This window comes from Ranitomeya variabilis, chromosome 5, assembly GCF_051348905.1.
Source record: "Ranitomeya variabilis isolate aRanVar5 chromosome 5, aRanVar5.hap1, whole genome shotgun sequence".
Classification (NCBI taxonomy): Eukaryota; Metazoa; Chordata; class Amphibia; order Anura; family Dendrobatidae; genus Ranitomeya; species Ranitomeya variabilis.
The window spans coordinates 74,517,803-74,543,764 of record NC_135236.1 but is presented as its reverse complement, the minus strand read 5'-3'; the positions used below and the strand labels follow the sequence as shown (position 1 = coordinate 74,543,764).

Below are 25,962 nucleotides of genomic sequence, written 5' to 3'. Positions count from 1 at the left end.
CACCAAAAAGGTATATCCATCTCATCAGACCAGAGAATCTTATTTCTCATAGTCTGGGAGTGCTTCATGTGTTTTTTAGCAAACGCTATGCAGCTTTCATATGTCTTGCACTGAGGAGAGGCTTCCGTCGGGCCACTCTGCCATAAAGGCCCTACTGGTGGAGGCTGCAGTGATAGTTGACTTTGTGGATCTTTGTCCCATCTCCCTACTGCATCTCTGGAGCTCAGCCACAGTGATCTTGGGGTTCTTCTTTACCTCTCACCAAGGCTTTTCTCCCACGATTGCTCAGTTTAGCTGGACGTCCAGGTCTAGGAGGACATCTAGTGGTCCCAAACTCCTTCCATTTAAGGATTATGGAGGCCACTGTGCTCTTAGGAACCTTGAGTACTGCAGAAACCTTGGCCAGATCTGTGCCTTGCCACAATTCTGTCTCTGAGCTCCTTGGCCAGTTCCTTTGACCTCATGATTCTCATTTGGTCTGACATGCACTGTGAGCTGTGAGGTCTTATATAGACAGGTGTGTGCCTTTCCAAATCAAGTCCTATCAGTTTAATTATACACAGCTGGACTCCAATGAAGGAGTAGAACCATCTCAAGGAGGATCACAAGGAAATGGACAGCATGTGATTTAAATATGAGTGTCTGAGCAAAGGGTCTGAATACTTATGACCATGTGATAGTTCAGTTTTTCTTTTTTAATACATTTGCAAAAATGTCTACATTTCTATTTTTTGCATTCAAGATGGGGCGCAGAGTGTACATTAATGAGAAAAAATGAGCTTTTATGAATTTACGAAATGGCTGCAATGAGACAAAGAGGGAAAAATGTAAACGGGTCTGAATACTTTCCATACCCACTGCTGTACTATATATATATATATATATATATATATATATATATATATATATATATTTACATGGGATACATATTATACATATACATATGGAATTTCATAGTCTGTGTTTTCCCTGCCCACAGGATCCAGTAAAAAAAATGTATCTGTCTAATAATTTATTTATTTTTTTTACATGGCAGTCTATGTGTGATGGATGCCACAGTTTGGCGTTGGTCAGAGTCTCCATTTAACATAACTTTGGGCGTTTTACCTGACGTATGTGTTAATAGAGGCGTTAAAACCTGGTGGGAACATAACCTAGCGAGCCTCGCAAGATGTCTAAGGTCAGACATGGACTTGCAGGCATAGATACAGCCACTAGTTGGCACTAGATAGCAAATTTGCATGTTTTTCCCCATAGCTCACTGCCAGTTATACTCCATCCTCTGGTCTGTTTAAAGGGGTTGTCCAATACTAAAAATATTTTATTTTTTTAAATTTATATGCTTGTAATTTGAGCTATGAATTATTTTTGCAATTGGGGGTCATTAAATATTTTGCACAGTTTGCCTTCTGTAGCCTCTGTGTTGCACCGATTACTGCTGGCTGCAGAATGAGTTAACTGGGAATCTTCAGTGAGTCCGCAATACTGGTCTCAAGGGGAAGTTTTAGCTCTTTTGCCTGGATTTTTCAGATCTCTTCTCAGTTGATTTATGTCCACAGACCACACCAAAGTTGAATTTTGCAGAGAATAAAAGAGCCTGTAAAAACCAAGTGGTGCAAAATTATTACTGACACCGAATCGCAAAAATGATTTTTAGCCCGAAACACATGCATTTAAGTTAAATAAATAAATAAAGTCTCCCAAAGATGGACAACCCTTTTAGACCGGTTTCACACGTCAGTGGCTCCGGTACGTGAGGTGTCAGTTTTCTCACGTACCGAAGACACTGACACACGTAGACACATTAAAATCAATGTGTCTCTGCACATGTCAGTGTGTTTTCACGCACCGTGTGTCTGTTTGAAAAACACGGAGACATGTCAGTGTTCGTGGGAGCGCACGGATCACACGGACCCATTAAAGTCAATGGGTCCGTGTAAAACACGTACCGCACACGGATGCTGTCCATGTGCCGTCCGTGTGCCGTGCAGGAGACAGCGCTACAGTAAGCGCTGTCCCCCCAGCGTGTGGTGCTGAAGCCGCCATTCATTTCTTCTCTCCAGCAGCGTTCGCTGGAGTGAAGAAATTAAAAAACTTTTTTTTTTTTTTTGCGGTTTAAAATAAAGTACCCTGTCACCACCCCCTCCCACCCCCTGTGCACCCGCCCGCTGGAAATAAAATACTCACCCAGCAACCTCAATGCTTCCTCTCAGCGCTGCAGCTTCTCCTGTATGAGCGGTCACGTGGTGCCGCTCATTACAGTGATGAATATGCGGCTCCACCTCCCATAGGGGTGAAGCCGCATATTCCTCAATGTGGGAGGGGGGTGGTGACAAAGATCTTTATTTCAACCACCAAAAAAAACAAAAAACAATGATTTTTCATTTCTTCACTCCAGCGAACGCTGCTGAAGAGAAGAAATTAATGGTGGCTTCAGCACCACGCTGGGGGGACAGCGCTTACTTTAGCGCTGTCTGCTGCACGGCACACGGACAGCACACGGACAGCATCCATGTGCGGTACGTGTTTTACATGGACCCTTTGACTTTAATGGGTCCGTGTGATCCGTGCGCTCCCACGAACACTGACATGTCTCCGTGTTTTTCAAACGGACACACGGTCCGTGAAAACACACTGATATGTGCAGAGACACATTGATTTTAATATGTCTACGTGAGTGAGTGTCTCCGGTACGTGAGAAAACTGATACCTCACGTACCGGAGCCACTGACGTGTGAAACCGGCCTAAGAGAAGGCAGAGACGGGGTGGGGGGGGGGTGAATACGTTCCACGGTGAGAGATCAGTCACTTGTGGCTTCTGGAAGGGTTCGTCTAATGTCAAACCTTCCTGCCTTCTTTCCTGTGGTTAATTTTCGTGGTTGAAGAAGATACAAAGCCGGTAGTGTGAATGGGAAAAAATGAGAGATCTGCTGCCCGATCTATCACAGAGAGGTATAGCCGCGCCATACGTACTGTATCCTGAGAGGTGATCCTACACCGTATATAATGGGAGAGCTCGAGGCCCTTTAAATGGCGCATTGACGGCTCTCTCCGCCAGTCCGGGGCTCTCTCCGCCAGTCCGGGGATCTCTCCGCCAGTCCGGGGCTCTCTCCGCCAGTCCGGGGCTCTCTCCGTCAGTCCGAGGCTCTCTCCGTCAGTACAGGGTTCTCTCTCCGTGAATCCGGGCCTCTCTCCGTCAGTCCCGGGCTCTCTACGTCAGTCCGGGGCTCTCTCCGTCAGTCCGGGGCTCTCTCTCCGTGAATCTGGGCCTCTCTCCGTCAGTCTGGGGCTCTCTCTCCATCAGTCTGGGGCTCTCTCCGTCAGTCCGGGGCTCTCTCTCCGTGAATCTGGGCCTCTCTCCGTCAGTCCGGGGCTCTCTCTCCATCAGTCTGGGGGCTCTCTCCGTCAGTCCCGGGCTCTCTCCGTCAGTCCCGGGCTCTCTCCGTCAGTCCCGGGCTCTCTACGTCAGTCCCGGGCTCTCTCCGTCAGTCCCGGGCTCTCTACGTCAGTCCCGGGCTCTCTACGTCAGTCCCGGGCTCTCTACGTCAGTCCCGGGCTCTATCCGTCAGGTCCGGGCTCTATCCGTCAGGTCCGAGCTCACTATGTCAGTCCCGGTCTCTCTACGTCAATCCTGTAGTCAGCGACCCTAGTGTTGTTGAATAGAGCACACAGGACCCCTGTTCTTATGATTGGAGTAGATCCCAGCAGTGGGATCCCTAGAGGTGATCTATTCATCACTGATCCTGTGGAAGGGGCATAGGCAAACCCCTGTAATATTTTCTAAGAGATACCCAAGATGAAGTTTTGTTCTTAGTTTTATAGATTTTTGGGTTAAATTATGTTCTTTTTTTTATTATTTTACAGAGGAAAAACTGGAAGAGAAGATTCTTTGTCTTGAACGCGTTTAATATTAGCTACTACAAATGTGAAACGGTAATTATTTCTTCTTTACAGTGAACCTTACGCAGAAGAGACCATATAACCATACACCCAGTCCTAGGGCGTAAGGCTCAATGCTTGTACCCCCGGAGAGTTCACTCCTCCCTACCTGCTTGCTTCAACTTTTTTATTTTCCAGTGCCCATTGGAGTCAACCAGGGCCCTTATGGCTTAAAGAAAATCTGTCTTAAAGAGACTTGGTCTGAGTTGTAATACCAGGCACTGCCTATGGGCCCGAGTGGCACTATTTCCAGAAGAATGCACACTTGTTTTTCTGATTTCATATAATAATAATTGCAATGGATCCTTTAAAACTGGATGGCGCCTTTATTGAATCCGTTTTTTTCCATTGAAAATGTAGACAAAATGAAAATACCCTATTTCCAAGATTGTAAATCTCACTTGTCACTTCGCACAAAATCTGTGGAAAAACATGATCTCGTTTCGGTCATTTCACACAAGATAAAACTACTTTTGGTTCTCATATTCATGCAATATATACAGGAATTGTCACAATTCTCATAGTCTTGAACTTGCCAATCGCTCTTTTTGAGCCAGCGGTGCGTCTTCATCAACATTCTGCCAGCACTATAGGTACTGTTATCTGCCTGTCCTCATTTCCCAGGGTTTTCTGCGACTTAATCAATCTTACAGGCAACTTAGCCACTATAAAACTCTTACCTTGTAGATTTTGCTTCTTTAGTTGGACAGAAAAACAGTTTTATTCAATATGTAGATGAGGGTTCCTTGGTGTGACCAAGGTCTGAGTGCACTCTTTTGCTCCTTTCATTAAAATGACATACTCCCGTTATGTTAATGACTGCACTCACTTCCACAGAGCAAGCACTGCCTGAATTGAATCCCTGGTCCTGTACATTTCCCCTGACATTGCGTTAACTAACTAAGCGCGCGAGCACACAGTGTCAGTGCTGGTGCACTTTCATCCCTCTCTCTTGTCTGCAGCCGCTTGTTATGAACAGGATCACACAGTAACGGCCGGCCAATGTAGATAGGAGAGAGGGATGAGAGCATGGCAGCACTGACTCTGAAGGAGCTAAACTCACATAAACGGAGTCAGTGCTGCCATGTTTTCATCCCTCTCTCCTGTCTGCACGGATGGCTGCCGTCGACAGGAGAGAGTGATTAGAGCATGTCCGCGCTCACACTGCAGGAACCAAGCGCACAGACAGTGTCAGTGCTGGATCAATCTCATCCCTCTCTCCTGTCTGCAGCCTCTTGTTGCACACAGAATCACATGGTAGCGATCGGCCGGTGTAGACAGGAGAGAGAGATGAGAGCATGTCTGTACTAATACTGAAGGAAACAAGCGCACACACACAGTGTCAGTGCTGGATCAGTCTCATCCCTCTCTCCTGTCTGCAGCTTGTTGTTGCACACAAAATCACATGGTAGGGATCAGCCGGTGTAGACAGGAGAGAGGGATGAGAGCCTGTCTGTACTGATACTGAAGGAAACAAGCGCACACACACAGTGTCAGTGCTGGTTTGCTTACATCACTCCCTCTTGCCTTTATCCGTCTACTGAATCACGCAGCAGAGGGCAGCTGTCGTCTACAGCAGAAAGGGATGAGAGCACGTCCGCACTGACACTAATGGAATTGAGCGCACAGACAGTGTCAGTGCACGCTGGATCTCATCCCTCTCTCCTGTCTGCGGCCACTTGCTCATCACAGAATCACACATTAGTGGCCGGCTGAAGTAGACAGGAGAGCGGGATGAGAGCATGTCCGCACTGACACTAATGGAGCTGAGTGCACAGACACAGTGTCAGTGCATGCTGGATCTCATCCCTCTCTCCTGTCTGCGGCTGCTTGCTCAGCACAGAATCACACAGTAGTGGCCGGCCGATGTAGACAGGAGAGCGAGATGAGAGCGTGTCTGCACTGACACTAATGGAGCTGAGTGCGCAGACACAGTGTCAGTGCACACTGGATCTCATCCCTCTGTCCTGTCTGCAGCCGCTCGCTGCACACAGAATCACACAGTAGTGGCCGGCCGATGTAGACAGGAGAGCGGGATGTGATCATGTCCGCACTGACACTAATGGAGCTGAGTGCGCAGACACAGTGTCAGTGCACGCTGGATCTCATCCCTCTCTCCTGTCTGCAGCCGCTCGCTGCACACAGAATCACACAGTAGTGGCCGGCCGATGTAGACAGGAGAGAGGGATGAGAGCGTGTCTGCACTGACACCGTGTGTGTTCGCTCGGCTCCTGCAGTGTCAGTGCAGATGTGCAGGGCTGGGCACTCAATTCAGGCAGTGCTCGCTCTGGGTAAGCGAACGCTATCAATCAACATAATGGGGGTTGCGCAGTATGTTGATTGAGATGGTAAAACAGTGCACCAGGACATTGGCCAATGCAAGGGTGCACCGAGAAGTACTCATTTACATATGAAATAAAATCATTTTTATGTCCCACTAAAGACAATATGAGTTTTATAGGGACTAAATCCCCTACAGGACTCTATAAGTAGTTTAAATCACCGGGGTTTTTTTGGAAGATGGGGGGTGACAGATTGCCTTTAAAGTAAATGTCTGCATGTTAACATCATTTAATTTTTAGGTTTACATTTTCGTTAAGAAGGGATGACACTTTGTCAGCCTGAGGTCACCATAGGGGGAACATAGGAGCTTCCAGTTTACTGCACTTAACAGGGTGGTACACAGTCAGCTTGCCCCGAGGTGGCTGCAGGCAGTCAGTATTTCATTACTCAGTTATGGCCGTCTGCACGGGATATGGAGCTTCTCCCTGGGCCACAATATAATATAATGTCATTTGTGATTTGAATTTTTTTTTTTTTTTAAACGTGAACGTTTCATTTGAAGACTACAATGTGGAGAGGAGCGGCGCTCGCTCCCTGGGTTTTGTAAATCTCTATATTCCAGAGGCCAGTTCTGAATTCTTTATCTTCTCTCATTAGGATCGGGAGCCCCTGCGCTGCATACATCTTAGGGATATTTTGAAGACACATGAATGTCTTGTTAAATCTGGGTAAGTAATGAATATTCGGTCACCCAATATCAGAAAACCTCCTGGGCTATAGAGAGGGACAGGTTTAATGTGCCCAGTCTCTATAGAAAACTGTAGAGCAGGGGTGGGCAATTAATTTTCCCGAGGGGCTACATGAGAGACCGTGAAGGTTGTGGAGGGTCGAATCAATGCGCCGAAATTCATTCTACTCAATATTAATATTGATATATTATAATTATTATATTATTGCTAATTATATTAATTGTATCACTTAATATTGAGCAGAATTAAGTAGACTGACATCCCCCTATATATCGTTTGAACCCGAGTACAGCCCCTTCTGTATATCGTATGAGCCCCACACAGCCTCCCTATGTGCAGCATGTTACCGCCATAGCCAGCACCATGCGTGCGGCCCGTGGATCTCTGGTGCCCAGTCCCACCGCTGTGTCGGACTGAGGCAGCCTGCGGGCCACACCTTGCCCAGGTCTGCTGTAGAGCAATATTAGGTGTTTTTTCTGCGCAGCTGGTGGAATCCCGCAGGAAGGATCCAGGAAGAAGAAGTTTGATAACTTTGAAACATGTGGATAATAAAACTGCAGTACTTCCATCATTGTGTGTCCTGGATCTTTCCTGAGGGATTCTTGCAGCAGCGCAGAAAAAACACCTAATATTTCTCTACAGTTCTCTTGTGGTTTTGCGACCCGTGGCTCTGTAGTTGTGTGGGATTCACAACCTTATCAGGTGAGCAAGTAATCCCCACTAACATACCTGCGGTTATCAGCTAGGACACTATTGCGCTTTCTTCTTCCGTTATTACAGTCTCCATACACCATGCTCCAAATTATTATGCAAATTATATTTTTCTCGGATTTTCCTAAATGGTCGGTGCAAATGACAGTCAGTCTAATAAAAGTCATCACCCGTTAGATTATACATCGAATTTTATTGAAGAAACCTCCCCATGATAACAGTATAATCTCCAAAATGAATAAAAACTCACAATGCACTGTTCCAAATTATTATGCACAGTAGAATTTCTAAACATTTGATTTGTTTTAAAGAACTGAAAATGCTCATTTGTGGAGTTTGCAGCGTTAGGAGGTCACATTCACTGAACAAAAAAGCTATTTAACTCCAAAACATCCTAACAGGCCAAGTTACATGTTAATATAGGAACCCTTCTTTGATATCACCTTCACATTCTTGCATCCATTGAACTTGTGAGTATTTGGAGAGTTTCTGCTTGTATTTCTTTGCATGAAGTCAGAATAGCCTCCCAGAGCTGCTGTTTGGATGTGAACTGCCTCCCACCCTCATAGATCTTTTGCTTGATGATACTCCAAAGGTTCTCTATAGGGTTGAGGACAGGGGAAGATGGTGGTCACACCATGAGTTTATCTCCTTTTATGCCCATAGCAGCCAATGACTCAGAGGTATTCTTTGCAGCATGAGATGGGGCATTGTCAGCATGAAGATGATTTTGCTCCTGAAGGCACGTTTCTGATTTTTAGACCATGGAAGAAAGTTGTCAGTCAGAAACTCTATATACTTTGCAGAGGTCATTTTCACACCTTCAGGAACCTTAAAGGGCCCTACCAGCTGTTTCCCCATGATTCCGGGCCAAAACATGACTCCTCCACCTCCTTGCTGATGTCGCAGCCTTGTTGGGACGTGGTGGCCATCCACCAACCATCCACTACTCCATCCATCTGGACCATCCAGTGTTGCTCGAAACTCATCAGTACACAAGACTGTTTGGAAATTAGTCTTCATGTATGTCTGGGCCCACTACAACCGTTTCTGCTTGTGAACACTGTTTAGGAGTGGCCGAATAGTAGGTTTATGCACCACAGCAAGCCTTTGAAGGATCCTACACCTTGAGGTTTGAGGGACTCCAGAGGTACCAGCAGCTTTAAATAACTGTTTGCTGCTTTGTAATGGTATTTTGGCAGCTGCTCTCTTAATCCAATGAATTTGTCTGGCAGAAACCTTCCTCATTTCACCTTTATCTGCATGAACTCTGTCTGTGCTCTGTTTCAGTCACAAATCTCTTCACAATATGATGGTCACTCTTAAGTTTTCGTGAAATAGCTAATGTTTTCATCCCTTGACCAAGGCATTGCAGGATTTGATGCTTTTCGCCAGCAGAGAGATCCTTTTTATTTCCCATGTTACTTGAAACCTGTGGTCTGCTTAATAATGTGGAACATCATTTTTAAGTAGTTTTCCTTTAATTAGAATCACCTGGAAAACTAATTATCACATGTTTAAGATTGATTTCAGTGATCCATTGAGCCCTGAGACACAAAACCATCCACGAGTTTATTTGAAAAACAAAACAATTAAATCTTTATGACACTTAAAAATCCAATTTGCATAATAATGTGGAACACGGTGTAGAAGGCAGAGTTCTGGCTTTTCCCTAAATCTTGTTTCACGTGCACAAGCACCGGAAGAGATGTGGGGGGCAATAATATTCCTCCTTAGACATATATTTACTTTTTTTTTATTGCTGTAGGACATAATGAGGAAAATTAGTTATATATTAACTAAGAGCATCTAGTGCCGCAGCTTACAGATATATTATACCTTCAGTATTGCGTTTGTGTTTACTTTTCATGGCAAGTGAGGGTAATTCTTTGCAAATTTTTACTAGAATCCAATAGTGTCAAATTTTTGCCTTTTTCCAAGCAATTTTTTAAAATTTTTCAATAGTAATAAGCTTTGGTTACAAATATCGTATGTGTTTCCATGGTAACAGACTACAAACAAGCTCTGTGTAGTCGGAATCTGCGGTCAGACTTTCCATCTAGTTCTTAGTAAAGGATATTAGGTACAAGAGGGTAGCCATAGAGAATGGTAGCAATTATAGCAGCCTGGCCCTGGTGTCTCGGGGGACCCTAAGGACCCTCTGCCACGTAAGAATACCCCAGTGTTATAAATGGTAAATCTGGGGGCCCTGGTACAGATTTTGCTCTGGGCTCTGCCTTCCTCGGTGTGCACATTACAGTCTTATCTCTAGTCGCACATTGTAGATAGTTACTAAAGTCAGAGATTCATTACGATTAGAGAGTAGCTCTCCCCTGCAGAGAGCGGAGCCCGGCTGTGACAGCGGCTGTGACAGTGGAGGAAACCACAGCACACAGGATGTCTTTATCTGAGTTTCATCACTTTTCTGTATCACTCACACTCCTAACCTTCAGCAATGTGATAGACCGCCGGGCCGCACCTAACATCCAAACCGTGACCCCCCACACCCCCGTTATCAGTCCCTTCACACCGCGTCACCAAGTACGGCATTTATCAGCTTATCTGCATATTGGGCAACAAATATGTCCCCCTCATTAAATATTTTCTTTCATTATTTCTGTGCTTTGTGGAAAATTTGCAGTTCTCTGGAAACCATCAGCAACCAGGTTATCTGCTGTTGATGGATCTCAATGTGCCGATAAATCTTGCTCTTCTATGGGACTCTGAATGATGACCCGGTGCTCACACGTGCAGCACCATCCTACGTCAGTGAGGGTCCCTGCAGTTGGACCCCCAGCTATCCTCTGCATAGGCGATAAATGTATTTAGAGGGACAAACCCTTTTAATAGCTAAAGGGTTAATCCCAAAATCAAAAGTTATCCCCTGTTCATAAGATAGAGGATAATTTTGTGAAAGCTGAGGATCGGACCACCGAGACCCCCAGCAATCCCGAGATTTGGGCTCTGGAACCTCGAGAATGAAGCTCTGTAGCCCTGTAATGTTAATAAAGCTGTGCTCCATTCATTGTCTATGGAACTGTTTGGACGAAGCATTTCAGTGCAAAACGCGCGTCGGGTGTGGTGGGTCCCCAGGAGCGCTCCATTGGTAATTATCATGCTATTACTTTGTTGAATTATACACTTGTACTATTTTTCTGTTCATTTCTACTTGCATGTTTGTACATGGTCACATGGCACATTTGCACATAGTTTGTTATATTATGGAATGACTATTATACCACTATTATTGTAGCTTTTGCCAGGGTTTCCCACCATTTTGCCTGTGCTGTGGCTATATACCCAATACTGATTATTGTTTTTATTATGGTTAATAAAGTTTATATGTGTTTTACTGGCCTTATGTGAAGGTAGTTTTTTGGTGCTTTTGCTATTATTTCCTTCATGGTCTTATGCGGAGATTATACTTAGGTGTTTATGGAACTGTTTGGAAATAGCAGAGCTCTGTATTCGGCTCTTCTGGCAGTCCCATTGACAATGACTGGAGGCTAAGTGTGTGCACCCCTTCTCCGTTCAAGACAGGGCTATAGAGCCCCATTCTCGGGGGTGACTTGTAATTTTGGGAATAACCTTTTAATATCTTCTGCATCTGCTATTTATGAAGTTTAAAGGGGTTTTAGTATCTCAGTAAGTGATGCCATATCCTTAAGATTGACCATCATTTAATTATCGCTGGGGGGTGGGTTGTTTCTAAACTCTGCATGACAAGGTTGCAGCATTTCTTCCGCGCTGTCAGTTTTTATTTTCTGCTGTGTGATACTTTACTTTAAAATCAGCTCCCCCTAGTGGCAAATTTTGCAAATTACAGGTCAAATTCACTTAAAGGGCTATTCCCATCTGCTATCCTATCCCAATATGTAGTACATGTAATAATAATAATAATAATAATATTAGCAAAAACCTCCAATTAGAAATGTAGTATAGTTCTTCTGATTCGCTATATCTCTTTCTTCATGTGCAGGCATTGCAGGACCTTAAATATCTTAAATATCCATGGTTACGACCAATAGCAACTAGCTGTCAGTATCAGTGGCGTAACCATGGATACCTAAGGACCTGCAATTCCTGCACATGAGGAAAGAGACATGGCAAATCAGCAGAACTATACAACATTTCTAATTGAAGATATTTGCTAATATTATTATTGTTACATCTACTACATATTAGGATAGGATCTTGGGAACACCCATTTAACCTTTTACAAGTATGAAATATTCTGTTATTAATTAACTTGAATCTCAGCTAGTCTTATGATTTATTCTTGAATTTTTAGGCTGGATTCACAAACGTCTTTTTTTTTTTTTGTTAAAAGAAAAAAGCACTTTTTTTCTGACAAAGGTTCATGGATTTTTGTCATTTTTCTTTTGTGCCCGGATGTCGCTTTCCAGCCTGTAGTGCCATATAAAATGTGCTACCTATAATTTAGTGACTTTTGGGGGGTTAGGTTTTTTTGGGGATTTTTTTCGTGGTTTATAAGCCATAGACTTTTCTATAGTGCCTGAAAATTGGCAGGAGTAATGCATGTAACAAAATGCAAAAGAATTTAAAAAATCTCCAAAAATGTAAATAGGAATAAAAAAAAATCAGCTTGAACGAGTCCTTACAGAATATATTCTGGTTTCTCAACATTTGCTGTTTTTTTTTCCATTAAACAAAAGCTGCTGCTACCTGGAAACCACAAGCAAGCAGGCTAGTTGTTTGTAGATGCAGGATAGCTTAATTACATTTTCTTACTTTACACTTCCACTTCCATATAGCAAGGCAACAATATTCCCCTCCAAAGAACTATGTAGAGGGAAAAACAAAGTCAGATACTTCAAGAACAGCCTGATGACAGTCTAAGAGCTCTGTCCCTGGGTAGTAGGGCTAAGACAGCTGTCCCTGGGTAGTAGGGTGGAGAAAACTGTCCCTGGGTAGTAGCGCGGAGAGAGCTGTCCCTGGGTAGTAGGGCTAATAGAGCGGTCCCTGAGTAGTAGGGCTAAGAGAGCTGTCCCTGGGTAGTAGGGCAGAGAGCTGTCCCTGGGTAGTAGGGCTAAGAGAGCGGTCCCTGAGTAGTAGGGCTAAGAGAGCTGTCCCTGGGTAGTACGGCGGAGAGAGCTGTCCCTGGGTAGTAGAGCAGAGAGAGCTGTCCCTGGGTAGTAGGGCTAAGAGAGCTGTCCCTGGGTAGTAGGGTGGAGAGAGCTGTTTCTGGGTAGTAGGGCTAAGAGAGCGTTCCCTGAGTAGTAGGACAAAGAGAGCTGTCCCTGGGTAGTAGGGCAGAGAGAGCTGTCCCTGGGTAGTAGAGCAGAGAGAGCTGTCCCTGTGTAGTAGGGCTAAGAGAGCTATCCCTGGGTAGTAGGGCAGAGAGAGCTTTCCCTGAGTAGTACGGCTATGAGTGCTGTCCCTGGGTAGTAGGGCTAAGAGCGTTATCCCTGGGTTGTAGGGCTAAGAAGAGCTGTCCCTGGGTAGTAGGAATAAGAGAGCTGTCCCTGGGTGGTAGAGCTAAGAGAGCTGTCCCGGGGTACTAGGGCTAAGAGAACTGTCCCTGGGTAGTCGAGCTAAGAGTGCTGTCCCTGGGTAGTAGGGCTAAGAGCGCTGTAGCTGTGTAGTAGGGCTAAGAACGCTGTCCCTGGGTAGTAGGGCTAAGAACGCTGTCCCTGGGTAGTAGAGCTGAGATTGCTGTCCCTGGGTAGTAGGGCTAAGAGCGCTATACCTTGTTAGTACAGCTAAGAGAACTGTCCCTGGGTAGCAAAGTTAAAATCACTGTCCCCACGTAGTAGGGCTAAGAGAGCTGTCCCTGGGCAGTAGAGCTAAGAGTGCTATCCCTGTGTAGTAGGGCTAAAAAGCTGTGCCAGACCTCAGAGCCCAAGATAGACTGCTCCCTATGCTAAGTACTGGCTGTGTCTGCTCTGATTCAAAAATGGAACCACACAAAAGTGCTGGCTGACAGCTATCTTTGTCTTTACTTTTTTGTGGGGACTGACTGCGTTCACTTTTTGGGCTGGCTGACTGCTTTTACTTTTTGTGCTGCCTGACTATGTTCACTTTTTGCGCTGGCTGACTGCGTTCACTTTTTGCGCTGGCTGACTGCATTCACTTTTTGCGCTGGCTGACTACGTTCACTTTTTGTGTTGGCTCACTATGTTCACTTTTTGTGTTGGCTGACTGCATTCACTTTTTGTGTTGGCTCACTATGTTCACTTTTTGCACTGGCTGACTGCATTCACTTTTTGCGCTGGCTGACTGCGTTCACTTTTTTGCTTTGGCTGACTGCATTCACTTTTTTGTGCTGGCTGACTGCGCTCACTTTTTGCGTTGGCTGACTGCATTCACTTTTTGCGCTGGCTGACTGCATTCACTTTTTGCGCTGGCTGACTGCATTCACTTTTTTGCTTTGGCTGACTGCGTTCACTCTTTTTGCTGGCTGACTGCGCTCACTTTTTGTGCTGCCTGACTGCGTTCACTTTTTGTGCTGGCTGACTGTGTTCACTTTTTGTGCTGGCTGACTGCGTTCACTTTTTGCGCTGGCTGACTGCGTTCACTTTTTGCGCTGGCTGACTGCGTTCACTTTTTGCGCTGGCTGACTGCGTTCACTTTTAGTGCTGGCTGACTGCTTTTGCTTTTTGTGCTGCTAACTGCGTTCACTTTTTGCGCTGGCTGACTGCATTCACTTTTAGTGCTAGCTGACTGCTTTTATTTTTTGCGCTGGCTGACTGCATTCACTTTTAGTGCTGGCTGACTGCTTTTACTTTTTGCGCTGGCTGACCTCGTTCACTTTTTGTGCTGGCTGACTGCGTTCACTTTTTGTGTTGGCTGACTGCGCTCATTTTTTGTGCTGCCTGACTGCGTTCACTTTTTGTGCTGGCTGACTGTGTTCACTTTTAGTGCTGGCTGACTGCTTTTACTTTTTGCGCTGGCTGACCTCGTTCACTTTTTGTGCTGGCTGACTGCGTTCACTTTTTGTGCTGGCTGACTGCGTTCACTTTTTGTGCTGGTTGACTGCGTTCACTTTTTGTGTTGGCTGACTGCATTCACTTTTTGTGTTGGCTGACTGCATCCACTTTTTGTGCTGCCTGACTGCGTTCACTTTTTGTGCTGGCTGACTACGTTCACTTTTTGTGCTGGCTAACTGCGTTCACTTTTTGTACTGCATGCATGGCGTACACAAAGACGGCACCTTCCCCTTGTGCTGGCGCCCAGATTCCAAAATTGCATCACATTGCCAGCTCTGCCTCACTGCTAAGCCCTGGCAGTGCTGACGTAGAAGGCATCCAGTACTTCGTAGAGAGGATGGTGCCAGCTCAGGGGGCAGGTGCCATCTTAGATTTGCGATCCGGCGCACACTTCAACACTGCTCTGACCGTCTCTCCACTTTCCCCATACAGGAGCCGTTAGATCAGTGCTAAAGTGTGCTCCAATCTCGTGGGCTGCATAGAATGACATGGTGGCTGGATTCGGCCCACAGGCCTTGAGTTTGACACGTCTGCTAGAGATTAAAGGTGAAAACTCTGCAGCATAAAAAGCCATTTCAGCTAGCAGACATGTAAGCTGTGTCTGTGCTGCCCAGTCACTACCATTCCGACATTAGGTGTGGATGTGGATGGTGGAAATGTGTGCATGGCACATACAGAAGCGGGCACTGTCTTATCCCTAACCTCCCCCTCTCATCCCACCATGCGGTCTTATACAACTCACCCCAACAGCTGGACAGCCATCACGTATCAGCTGGTAAACATAATTACTGGAACATCGTAATTACTTCCCTTCCTCATGAGGTCACGTCTAGCAGAGCGCATTGGATGAAGACTGGCACAGGGAGAAATGATGTATTTATGTGCATAGATAACGCATATTTTACTTACCCTGTGTTGTGGTATAAAACCTGTAGATATATCCATAAATACGATTTCATTAGCATTACAAATTATCCACAATGTTGTCATTTGGTAGGTTCATTGATGCAAACATTTATAGGTAGTGTGTATACACATTTAAATTGGTTAAATGCCTTTGTGATAACACACTGTGCAAATAATTAATGCTTCTATTTAGTGCACATATTAATGTCATCATACGGTACACATAATTTATACTTGAATAATGCTTCCATACTGTAAATATAATTGATGCTAGGAAAAGTATACATGAAAAATGCTACCATACTGTACACATGCTAGTATACCATATATACACATAAATAATGCTGCATACTGTGGGCATAATTAATGCAAGTATATAGAGCACATAGATAATGCTTCTATATTGTACAAATCCTTAATTCTAGCACATAGTACACATAAATAATGTTACCATAATGTGAACATTGCTAATTCTAGTATACACTACAAAGAAATGTTACCATACTGTACGCATAATTATTACTAGTATTTTCTATGCTGCCATCTTATATACATTAGTAAGTAGTTTTATTAAATAATACTTCTACACTATAAACATAATTGATGCTAGTTTATAGTATGCACTATAATGCTACCATAATGTACACAAAATTAATGCTAGCATAAATACACATAAATACTATTACTATACTGTACTCATGATTAAAGGGAACCCGTTACCATAAAAATTCAGTCCAATCTGCAGACATCATAATATAGAGCAGGGGAGGCTGGGCAGATTGATATATAGTTTTGCACAGTGGCGTAACAAGAGTGCAATGGGCCCCAGTGCAGAATTTGGACCTGAACCCCACTTGCATGTCAGTCAGATGTCTGGGCCCTTGTAGCCTTCTAGATCTTGTAAAGGCATACGTATTTGCCCCCTATTTAATAATGTCCCTGTCCTGTCTCCTTCTTGTAATAATTTCCCCCATCCTGGGCCCCATGCTATAACATTTTCGCCCAACCTGTTCCCCTTCCTGGCATAATATCCACCATCCTGGTATAATGTCGGTATTCTGGTATAATGTCCCACATCCTGGTATAATATCCCCCATCCTGGTGTAATGTTCCCCTTCTTATATAATCTCACTATCCTGGTATAATCTCCCCATTCTGGTATAATGTCCCCCCATCCTGTTGTAATGTCAATGTCACTCATGTTGGTATATTGTCCCTATTCTAGAATAATGTCTCCATTCTGGTATAATGCCCCCCCCCTTCCCCATTCAGGTACAATGTTCCCATTCTGGTATAATTCCCCCATCCTGGTATAATGTTCTCCATGCTGGTATAATGTTCGCTCACATTCTAGTATATTGACCTTATTTTGGTATAATATCTACATCCTGGTATAATGTCCCCCATGCTGGTGTTATGTCCGCATATTGGTATATTGTCCCCCATGCTGGTATAATCACCATATTCTGGTATAATGTCCCCATTCTGGTTTAATACCCCTCATCCTGGTGTAATGTCCCCCATCCTGGTATAATGACCCTATTTTGGTATAATATCACAGGTATCAGTTTTTGCTGCATTTTTAGTGAAAAAAACGAGGTACAGCATTTAGGGTACTGTCACACAGTGCAATTTTCGTCGCTACGACGGCACGATCCGTGACGTCGCAGCGTCGTATGATTATCGCTCCAGCGTCGTAGACTGCGGTCACACTTTGCAATCACGGCGCTGGAGCGATGCCGAAGTCCCCGGGTAACCAGGGTAAACATCGGGTAACTAAGCGCAGGGCTGCGCTTAGTAACCCGATGTTTACCCTGGTTACCATCGTAAACGTTAAAAAAACAAACAGTACATACTTACATTCCGGTGTCTGTCCTCCGGCGTCTCAGCTTCTCTGCACTGTGTAAGCACAGCGGCCGGAAAGCACAGCGGTGACGTCTGACGTCAGACGTCACCGCTGTGCTCGCTTTCCGGCCGGCCGGCGCTCACAGTGCAGAGAAGCTGAGACGCCGGAGGACAGACACCGGAATGTAAGTATGTACTGTTTGTTTTTTTAACGTTTACGATGGTAACCAGGGTAAACATCGGGTTACTAAGCGCGGCCCTGCGCTTAGTTACCCGATGTTTACCCTGGTTACAAGCGAACACATCGCTGGATCGCTGTCACACACAACGATCCAGCGATGTCAGCGGGTGATCAAGCGACGAAAGAAAGTTCCAAACGATCTGCTACGACGTACGATTCTCAGCGTGGTGTCTGATCGCAGTAGCGTGTCAGACACAGCGATATCGTAACGATATCGCTAGAACGTCACGAATCGTACCGTCGTAGCGATCAAAATTGCACTGTGTGACAGTACCCTTAGTTTTGTGATTTTCACAAGTTTAAACCATAATGTTTTGATGTTCATGGCAGTTTAGGGTTGGTACAATTTAATAGGATTAGTACAGCTTAATTATATTAGTGATGTGTACAAAGTAAACAATGGCCGACCAAGGTGTGAGAGTGAACAATACCTGTGTAAAGTAAACAGTGTCCTACAAACTACCGATGTCTTGGGTAAACTGTTCCCAACCAATTCACCCCGCACTACATTTTCCATAAATGGTTTTATGGTTTCACATATGTCTTGCATTGGTGACCTGTGTTCATGTTTCTGTGGTGGAAGCAAGCTGAACAGGATCCTAAAAACATAACAAAAATGCAGCAAAACCTGCTTTTTTGTGAGCAGCTTCTTTTACTACCAAGAGAGCAGGTTTTCCTGCAGAAAAAAAAGCAACATTTCCTTTGCATTTTAGGAAAAAAAAAGGGGCTCACAATCTATATTCCCTATCTTTGGGAGTGTGGGAGGAGACCCAGGCCAACACGGGGAGAACATACTGTACAAGTAGGATAATATTTGACAGCCTGTATTAATATTACTTACACATTATGTTGGTATTATTGCAGGGATTTGCTGATGAGGGACAATTTATTTGAAGTTATTACCCCTCCCAGGACATTTTACATCCAGGTAAATATTATAACTTTTTTAATTTATTGAATATCATGTGTTTTATCTGCAATAAGGAATGACTCAGATTTGGAGCCTCGTCACTTTCAACCAATGTCAACGAAGGTCCAAAAAAATGCCAGAACTTCATTAATTTGACTTTACTTTCTGGTGCATTTTGCTTGGTACATTTTTTTTCCCACTATGTGAGAATGGAGGAAGAACTTTTGGATCTTAAAAGTCGGGATTGTAGCAAAGAGAAACAATAGAAATCATAGCATGACGTGAAATCAGAGGTCATTGCTGGACACCACAAGGCAACACAAGGCCTGGATAGTGTGGTGGTCGGGGTGGCGTGGGGGGATATAGGCAGACTTACCAGGGTCCTGGTGCATCAGAGGGATACAGAATTAGACACCATCATTATAAATGACACATAGAAGGGGAAGATCCTGTTTCAGATTTTGCATTGGAGTCCAGGAGCATTAAAGGGTCATTGCCTCCTCAACCTTTCATGGTGGAGATAGGAATAATTGCTTCCAGCTTCCAACCACCGGAAGCACAGAATGTGACTGAACCACGCCATGTCTCCACTCCCTTATTCCATTCTCCATAATTCCCATTGATCGTCTTTGTTCCAGAGACAGAAATAGGTTAACCTTCAATTTAAAGGGATCCTGTCCTGATGAAACTGGTGCCTGATCTGCAGGTAGGATCTTACAGAGCAGGAGGAGCTGATCAGGTTGATGTACTATACATTTTTGTGGGAAAAGTTTCAGTAAATCTTGCACTTTCTTCACTGGCACTTGTAGGCATAAGAGTCTAGTGGGCGGTCCTACTCATTGATTGACAGTCTTCCCTGTATGACTGTACATGCAGAGTTAGCTGCCAATCACTATTAGGACTGCCCACTGGATTCCTATTTTATTCATTGAAATCCCTGATGACTGTCCAGTGGGTGGTCTTAATAGTCATTGACAGCCAACGCTGCATGCACAGTCTTATAGGAAAGACTGTCAATCACTAATAGGACCTTCCACTGGACTGATATGTATATAAACTCCAGAGATTACAATGAATAAAATGAGTCCAGTGGGCAGTCCTACTGGTGATTGACAGTCTTTCCTGTACGACTACATGCAGAGATAGTGTCACGCACAGTGTGGGAAGACTAAGTGCAACATGAAGGGATGAGGGGAAGGAATCCCAGACACTATGGAAAGGGTAAGTGGAGATCCCTAGGCAAATCTAATAACACTACACCTGCCCTAACATCCCTAAATTGGTTCCTCACCAATCGCCGAGCAGGAAACCTAAGCCCTGTATCTCCCTAGAGCTAGGCCCTGGATTGGAAGGGGGAGGGGAAGACACTGGTCAGTCCGCACTGTAAACTAAAGACAAAAAGGTAGACAGACAAGGGGAATGAACTTAGCTTGATCAGACTTAGAGAGGTAACACCAGATGTCCTCAAACAGATCCAGAGAGGAAGTTAGCCGACTGCTATAGCTCCAAACCTTCACAGGGGAAAAATGTGAATATCACTGGCGAGTCTAAGTGGAGCGAGACCAGAGTATATGACTATGAAAGATGGTGGGATGGGGTATGTGTCCCCGAGATGGGATTGGGTCCCCAATAATTTTTTGAGAAGTAGGAACACAAGATACGGGCAATGATGATGATTACTGATACAACATGTATATTTGGGAGGTAGGTTGAAGGAACGCTCCATTTTGGTTTTATTTGGCAGGAAGAATATATAGTCGACCATTTCTGTCTTGTCGGATTCCATGAAATTATAAAACTCAGTAAGATTTCCAGAAATAGCTGGCACATTAAGCCAGAATTAACATTTCAGAAGTCACATCGGCCATTTATGTTGGCCGCACCTCAGATTTTTATTGGACGGGGCGCCATTCGCAGAAATGAACTGTTCGTTGGAAAGAAGGACTATTCAGCTTCGTTTTGACACATTACTTGATTATTTTCGGGAAGACTGTGATGACAGTATGTGATGGCTGTAAGGAGACCTTTCTGTAGATCGGGATGACATCAGTCCTGGCTCCATGCCCTCACAAATACCTGCTCCTTGAATGATGGACTCTCGCCTGGATTGCTCCTCTATCTTTGTCGAGCTCTTAGAAGATCAGTAGAGACGGACGCTGGCCGGGCAAGGATGGTGATTCGCGTGACATCTACAAATAAATCAGCCAGTCATTCAGACTTCTTTAGAATGAATGTTCTCTACTCTCTCCTCCCTCATCCTCTCCCCAAGGGGTTGTCCAATCTGAAATAGTGGATGCCAAAGGGGGAAACGATCTGGAAGGATAATTTCCATTGATCTAAACTGTATAACATGTTGAGCAATGAAAAACTCTTTTATTTTGCATCTAAAATAAAAAAAATGCAACTTTTTTTGATGTATACAGCTCTGATGCAGACATATGTGACTCTATGGTTACAAACAAAGCATCAGAATAACAAGGAATGGGTAGCAGCCATGCAGTATGGGAAAAATAGGTGCTACAAACCCATCTAGAAAGAAAAGCAAGTATAATGACACTCAAAAAAAAGGTTTATAAAGTGGGGAAAATAAGTATTTGATCCACTGCCGATTTTGCAAGTTTTCCCACCTACAAAGAATGGAGAGGTCTGTAATTTTTATGGTAGGTACACTTCACCTGTGAGAGACAGAATCTAAAAATAAAAGCCAGAAAAATCACATTGTATGATTTTTACATAATTAAATTGCATTTTATTGATTTTATTGCATGAAATAAGTATCTGATCATCGACCAACCAGCAAGATTTCTGGCGCTCAAAGACCTGTTAGTTTTTCTTTAAGATGCCTCCTACTCTGATCTCATTACCTGTATTAATTACACCTGTTTGAACTCGTTACCTGTATAAAACACACCTGTCCACACAATCAATCACACTCCAACCTCTCCACCATGGCCAAGACTAAAGAGCTGTCTAAGGACACCAAGGACAAATTTGTAAATGCACAAGGCTGGGATGGGCTACAGGGCAATAGGCAAGCAGTTTGGTAGGAGGGCAAAAACTGTTGGCACAATTATTAGAAAATGGAAGAAACACAAGATGACTGTCAATCTTCCTCAGTCTGGGGCTCCATGCAAGATCTCGCTTCGTGGGGTAAGGATGATTCTGAGAAAGGTCAGGAATCAGCCCAGAGCTACACAGGAGGACTCGGTCAATGACATGAAGAGAGCTGGGACCACAGTCTCAAACATTACCGTTTGTAATACACTATACAGTCATGGATTAAAATCCTGCAAGGTTCCCCTTTTCACACCAGAACATGTCCAGGCCCGTTTGAAGTTCACCAATGACCATCTGGATGATCCAGCGGAGGCATAGGAGAAGGTCATGTGGTCAGATGAGACCAAAATAGAACTTTTTGGTATCAACTCCACTCGCCGTGTTTGGGGGAAGTAGAAGTATGAATACAACTCCAAGAACACTATCCCAACCGTGAAGCATGGTGGGGGAAACATCATACTTTGGGGTTGCTTTTCTGCAAAGGGAACAGAATGACTGCACCATATTGAAGGGAGAATGGATGGGACCATGTATTCTGAGATTTTGTCCACTGACCTCCTTCCCTCAGTAAGAGCATTGAAGATGGATTTTTGCTATGTAATTTGACAGCAGCATGATGTAGGGGCAGAGACTCTGATTCCAGCAATGTGTCAATTACCGTAGTTTACTGGGTACAGCAGTTGTGATAGAATCACAGTTTTCTCTGCTGAAGATCTAGCAGAGCTCAAAATGCTGACACCTGTATAACCCCGCCCACACCACTGATTGACCCCATGGTGGAGGTGTAGTTGGACTGGGAGACACCTAGTCCTGTGGTGATAATCTCCTGCTGGTAAAACATTTTGAAACAGCAAAACACAAGTCAGTAAGTGACACATCACTGGAATCAGGATCTCTGCCCCTACATCATGGTATGCTCAGATTACATAGCAGAACCCGCTGACAGATTCCTTTTATCACTGTCCATTAGGAGAATCGGTACAAATAATCCATATGGTGAAAAAATCCACTAAAAACATTTCAAAAGTTCATAACAGCTAAAAAACTAAATACAAGACCTATCAAACCACCAGGATAAGTATTGGGGTAAAAAATGTTCCCCCATATCTCGTCATATAAGGCAGAAAAACTGCTAGCATAGAAAATACTACAAATCACATACTGTGTAAAGTGCAAAAAAAATCTGTGCAAAATAATAATTACATGGAATAGAGTATACCTATAAATATAGCAATAAATATTCTGGGGAAAAAATATTACCAAAGTGAAAACTTAAAAAAACAAAAAAAACAAGGAGAAGGGCATCGTCCCCTGAGGAAGTCACATACTAGTGAGGTTTACCATGTTCTTCCTTATTCTCCTTCACCATCCCTTCTTGGCTTTTTTGTGATATTGGTAATATTTATGATTATTTATATACAGTATTTATGATATTATTTATTGGTATACTCAATTTAGTTTAATTCCTATCTTGCACAGATTTTCTCTACACATTGCACTTTACACAGTATGTGATATGTTGTATTTGCTATGCAGGCGGGTTTGACATCTTCTATGATGAGTTTTGACCCTGACACTTATCATGGTGTTTTGTTAGGTCTTGTATTTAGTATTGTGCTGTTCTGCACTGTTTACGTGTTTTTAATACCATTTTTTTGACACATGGATTAGTACTACTGATTAACCTAATAAATTATATTGTTATTCAATGGGCATGACCCGTTTTTACATAGACTTTATTTTTTTTGTGTGTTGCTAGACTAGAAATAAAGCCTACATATAGTCTGTCCTAACTTTTACTTGTATTTCTACCCTGTGTTCTTGTTCCTTACAGACTGACAGCCCTCAGGAGATGCACAGCTGGATAAAGGCAATCAATGCCGCCATTCAAACCTTAAGGACCCGCTGTCGGGTATGTACAAGTCTGCCGCCTGCCATAGTCTACGGTCTTCACCATGTAGACCTTCACCTCCCTATGTGATAAGCAATGTATGATCCCTGAGGGTCTGATTACTGGTAGTTCCCATACATCACCACTACTGCACGGATCAATATCGCACACATCTAATATAGTCCAAATGTTAAGTTAAAAATTAAATTCAAATTTATTTATTTTTTCTTAGATTTGTCATGGACATTTAACGTCCTTCAACTTTCTTCCTTCACAAATAAGTCTGGGATTTCACAAGAAACTATATTTAGTCTCTACATGTAGGAAAACAAGATTTTGCAATTTCATGTTTGGAATGTAAAACAGATTAAGTTTGTGTCATCATATGAAGTAGTAATAAATCTGCCCTATATGTGGGTGGCACAGCCTGGATGCCTGAAAAAGTTTCGCCCTGTCCCTTTAAAATGTGATATAACTCAAATGAAAACTGTCACAATATGTTGTTATTTCATATATTTATTATTTCATATATTGTTATAGCATTATTTTATATGTATAACTTCACTTATTAATATAGTAATAATATACTGTATCATTTATATAGAATTAAAATATCTTATATACAGTAATCTATATAGTATTATGGGGTTTTATATATATATATATATATATATATATATATATATATATATATATATATATATATATATATATATATAATATTATAAAGCATTACTTTATTTAATGTTTTAATGTTATTTATTCTATCATTATTTATTATTTTATATTTATACAACATTATAATATATTATATACGGTAACCTATATAGTATTATAGTAATATATATATATATATATATATATATATATATATATAAATATTTATAAACACACACACACACATATAGGTGCTTCTCACAAAATTAGAATATCATCAACAAGTTATTTTAAAGTATTCAGACACCGTTAAATTTTTCACTCTTTGTTTCATTGCAGCCATTTGGCAAATTCAAAAAAGCTCTTTTTTGCTCATTAATGTACACTCTACACCCCATCATGACTGAAAGAAAAAATAGAAATGGAGTAATTTTTGCACATTTATTAAAAAAGAAAACTGAAATATCACATGGTCATCGGTATTCAGACCCTTTGCTCAGACACTCATATGTAAGTCACATGCTGTCCATTTCCTTGTGATCCTCCTTGAGATGGTTCTACTCCTTCATTGGAGTCCTGCTGTGTTTAATTAAACTGATAGGACATGATTTGGAAAAAGGCACACACCTGTCTATATAAGACCTCACAGCTCACAGTGTATGTCAGACCAAATGAGAATCATGAGGTCAAAGAAGCTGGCCAAGGAGCTCAGAGACAGAATTGTGGCAAGGCTCAGATCTGGCCAAAGTTAACAGAATTTCTGCAGTACTCAAGGTTCCTAAGAGCACAGTGGCCTCCATAATCCCTAAACGGAAGAAGTTTGGGACCACCAGAAGTCTTCCTAGACTTGGCCGTCCAGCCAAACTGAGCAATCGTGGGAGAAGAGCCTTGGTGAGAGAGGTAAAGAAGAATCCCAAGATCACTGTGGCTGAGCTCCAGAGATGCAGTAGGGAGATGGGAGAAAGTTCCACAAAGTCAACTATCACTGCAGCCCTCCACCAGTCGGGCTTTTACGGCAGAGTGGCCCGACGGAAGCCTCTCCTCAGTGCAAGACATATGAAAGCCCACATAGAGTTTGCTAAAAAACACATTAAGGACTCCCAGACTATGAGAAATAAGATTCTCTGGTCTGATGAGACGAAGAAAGACCTTTTTAGTGATAATTCTAAGCGGTATGTGTGGAGAAAAACAGGCACTGCTCATCACCTGCCCAATACAATCCCAACAGTGAAACATGGTGGTGGCAGCATCATGCTATGAGGGTGTTTTTCAGCTGCAGGGACAGGACGACTGGTTGCCATTGAAGGAAACATGAATGCAGCCAAGTACAGAGATATCCTGGATGAAAACCTCTTCCAGAGTGCTGTAGACCTCAGACTTGGCCGAAGGTTCACCTTCCAACAAGACAATGACCCTAAGCACACAGCTAAAATAACAAAGGAGTGGCTTCAGAATAACTCTGTGACCATTCTTGACCAATTGAGCATCTCTGGAGAGACCTGAAAATGGCTGTCCACCAACGTTCACCATCCAACCTGACAGAACTGGAGAGGATCTGCAAGGAAGAATGGCCGAGGATCCCCAAATCCAGGTGTGAAAAATGTGTTGCATCATTCCCAAGAAGATTCATGGCTGTACTAGCTCAAAAGATGTTTCTACTCAATACTGAGCAACGGGCCTGAATACTTATGACCATGTGATATTTCAGTTTTTCTTTTTTAATAAATTTGCAAAAATTTCTACATTTCTGTTTTTTTCAGTCAAGATGGGGTGCAGAGTGTACATTAATGAGAAAATTGAATTTACCTAATGGCTTCAATGAA

General features: G+C 43.2%; 1 protein-coding gene across 3 annotated transcripts in view; it reads left to right on the top strand.

Moving 5' to 3' along the window:
- The window catches only part of PLEKHA2 (pleckstrin homology domain containing A2), a 105,616-nt gene that overhangs the window by 68,396 nt on the left and 11,258 nt on the right, over window positions 1-25,962 (top strand). For all 3 annotated transcript variants that reach the window (XM_077262265.1, XM_077262267.1, XM_077262268.1), the window contains 4 exons: window positions 3,865-3,933; window positions 6,880-6,950; window positions 18,489-18,552; window positions 23,426-23,503. In XM_077262265.1, coding sequence (XP_077118380.1) covers window positions 3,865-3,933; window positions 6,880-6,950; window positions 18,489-18,552; window positions 23,426-23,503 — 282 coding nt within the window. The remainder of the gene's footprint in view (window positions 1-3,864; window positions 3,934-6,879; window positions 6,951-18,488; window positions 18,553-23,425; window positions 23,504-25,962) is intronic.